The sequence below is a fragment of the Cyprinodon variegatus genome, unplaced genomic scaffold (genome assembly GCF_000732505.1).
Source record: "Cyprinodon variegatus isolate N-32 unplaced genomic scaffold, C_variegatus-1.0 Scaffold119, whole genome shotgun sequence".
NCBI lineage: Eukaryota > Metazoa > Chordata > Actinopteri > Cyprinodontiformes > Cyprinodontidae > Cyprinodon > Cyprinodon variegatus.
Window position 1 is genome coordinate 70895 of NW_015150572.1, and position 2629 is coordinate 73523.

Below are 2629 nucleotides of genomic sequence, written 5' to 3' on the forward strand. Positions count from 1 at the left end.
CATTCTATCACCCTGTTAGAGACCTAAAGGACCAGATACCCTATAGAATCATTCTATCACCCTGTTAGAGACCTGAAGGACCAGATACCCTATAGAATCATTCTATCACCCTGTTAGAGACCTGAAGGACCAGATACCCTATAGAATCATTCTATCACCCTATTAGAGACCTGAAGGACCAGATACCAGGCCTGGCTCCATGCTGGTCACTGTCATGGACCTTGATTTAACTCTCTCCATAAAGGCCTTCTGTGCTGCTCGTAGTCCAGGGGAGGCCAATTCCAGTTCCTGGGGGCCACTATCCTGCAAGGTTTAGATCCATCCTTGATCCGACACACCTGAATAAAAACGCTGAGTAACCTCCGCAGAATGCAGTCAGTTCCTCCAGTGTCTAAATCAGCTAATTTTTTCAATCAGGTGCGTCGAACCAAAGGAACTTTTAAAAGTTGCAAGATACCGGCCCTCAGGAACTGGAATTGCCCGCCTCTGACCCGTCTGACCCGTCACCTACGAACATTTTGCTACTGGAGACGCTACCAGGGGCATAATGCCCCGGATATCATACCTCCTAGGATCATCTGGGGGCGCAAACAACCCCAACATGGTAGTTTGTGCATATTATCTAATTATCGTTTTTTTGATTGGCAAATCATTTTATTTACCTGCTCAAATTAAGGGCAGGTAAATAAACCTAATTTAAGAATGCCCAGTGCAGTGTGTCTGGTTTCCTTCAGGGAGGCTCTGGGATCCGGATCAGATCCCTTCTGAACATCTGAACTTTGCTCTTTAAATCTGCTTTGATTGAAGACAGATCAAAGTGTAACAGAGGTTCTGTCACAGGGCGTTCAGGATCAGGCTCCGAGGAGGAATGTTCCCTTCTCACTCCTCTGGAACAAAACAAACGGAGAGAAGGTGGGGCAGAACAACCTGGCAGCGTCAGCCTGCAGGCAAGGAGGAGGGAAAACACGCCCTGCAGCCGTTAACACCCTCAGAATCAAACCAGAAGCTCGTCCCTCATTCCGCTCGCACTGAGCACACCCATGCGTGAACCTGTGTGTGCGCACGTGGCGCCGCAGCGCCGTGAGCGCATTGGTTCAGTCAGAGCATGTGGAGGAGAAGGATACTGCTGCAGCAGGACCTGCTGGAGCCTGTCCGCCGTCAGGAAGATGGGATGTGTCAACATGAAGTCATCCAGCAGGGTTTCTGCACACAAACACAGAGAGGTTAAATGTACACAGTGTACCTGAAGGCAGCATCAGCATTTCAAACATTTCAGCCCCGAAGTCAGAGAGAAAAACTGCATCCAGACATGCAGAGAGCTTCTAGAGAGCAGCTGCCAATAGAGGAGGGTTCTAACAGAACCTGAGCTGGATGGTTCTGATCCAGAACCGGGTTCTGATTATACGTTCAGCCTGCAGAGAGGCGGCTGTAATTTACAGCAGCAAAGCTGTGGTCAGAGTGACTGAAATACACGCTGCTCCCTGTGTGTGCGAGCAGGAGCCATGCTGCAGTGGGCGGGTCCAGCCCAGGCCCACCTCTCTGCAGGCAGTTACCATGGAAACAACACGGTGCCAACAGCGAGAGGATGGAGATGGAAATGTGAGAGAAGAAGAAGAAACTGATAAAAAAAAAAAATAGAAAGAAATCATGAGTGTCTGCTACAGGAAACCGGATCAGAACCGATCTGCCACAGCAATGCGGCCCGGTTCTGTCTGACAGGTTCTGGTCGTCTTATTGCAGGGAAGATAAAACATTTAGAACCGTCGATCCAGACGGGAGGATTTCTATCAAACCGAGTCCAAAGGGAAACCGATTCGGACCTGATCGGTACTGATCCGGTTCGGCTCAGAGGCCAGTTCATTCAGTCAGAACTTTCTCTGGGAACAGGTACCGGTCCGAAACCCAGAACTCCAAACCAGGAAAACATCAGACAGGAAATGAATCTGAACCAGAACTGATTCAGGAGTCGGTCTGAAAGGTTCTAAAAGAACCAAAACCCGGTCTGCCAGCTCAGAGTAGGACCCAGTTAGACCATCAGTCCATTCGAACCAGAACCATTTCCTGCAGAGAAAAAATAGATAAACTGAACAACTTTAGTCTAGAAACGTCTCAATGAACCAAAGTCAGTCCAGAACTGGACTAAAGCCAGACCTACGGTTCTAACCCGGTTCTAACTGTTTATTCTGAACCAATGGCTCAAACAAGGTACCAGGAGACCCAACATGGTCCGAAAATTAAGGTCTGGAGTTTTCACCAAGGCAGAACCAGCTGGGGTCACCCAGGATGGGCCTGCCCAGACCTGCCATGTTCCAGGTCCAGGACTTGATCCTGTCCGGTTCTGGTTCTGCCTGGACCTGCCATGTTCCAGGACCAGGACCTGATCCTATCCGGACCTGGTTCTGCCTGGACCTGCCATGTCCCAGCTCCAGGTCCAGGACTTGATCCTATCCGGATGTGGTCCTGCCCGGACCTGCCATGTTCCAGGTCCGGGACCTGATCCTATCCGGACCTGGTTCTGCCTGGACCTGCCATGTCCCAGCTCCAGGTCCAGGACTTGATCCTATCCGGATGTGGTCCTGCCCGAACCTGCCATGTTCCAGGTCCAGGACTTGATCCTATCCGGATGTGG

The 2629-nt window shown here is 50.5% G+C and overlaps 1 protein-coding gene across 1 annotated transcript in view; it reads right to left on the bottom strand.

Annotated features, from left to right (window-relative positions):
* Window positions 1–2629, bottom strand: part of rapgefl1 (Rap guanine nucleotide exchange factor like 1) — a 40329-nt gene that overhangs the window by 22748 nt on the left and 14952 nt on the right. Inside the window, exon 3 of the mRNA XM_015375435.1 lies at window positions 1125–1203. Within this exon, the coding sequence (XP_015230921.1) occupies window positions 1125–1203 (79 nt within the window). The remainder of the gene's footprint in view (window positions 1–1124; window positions 1204–2629) is intronic.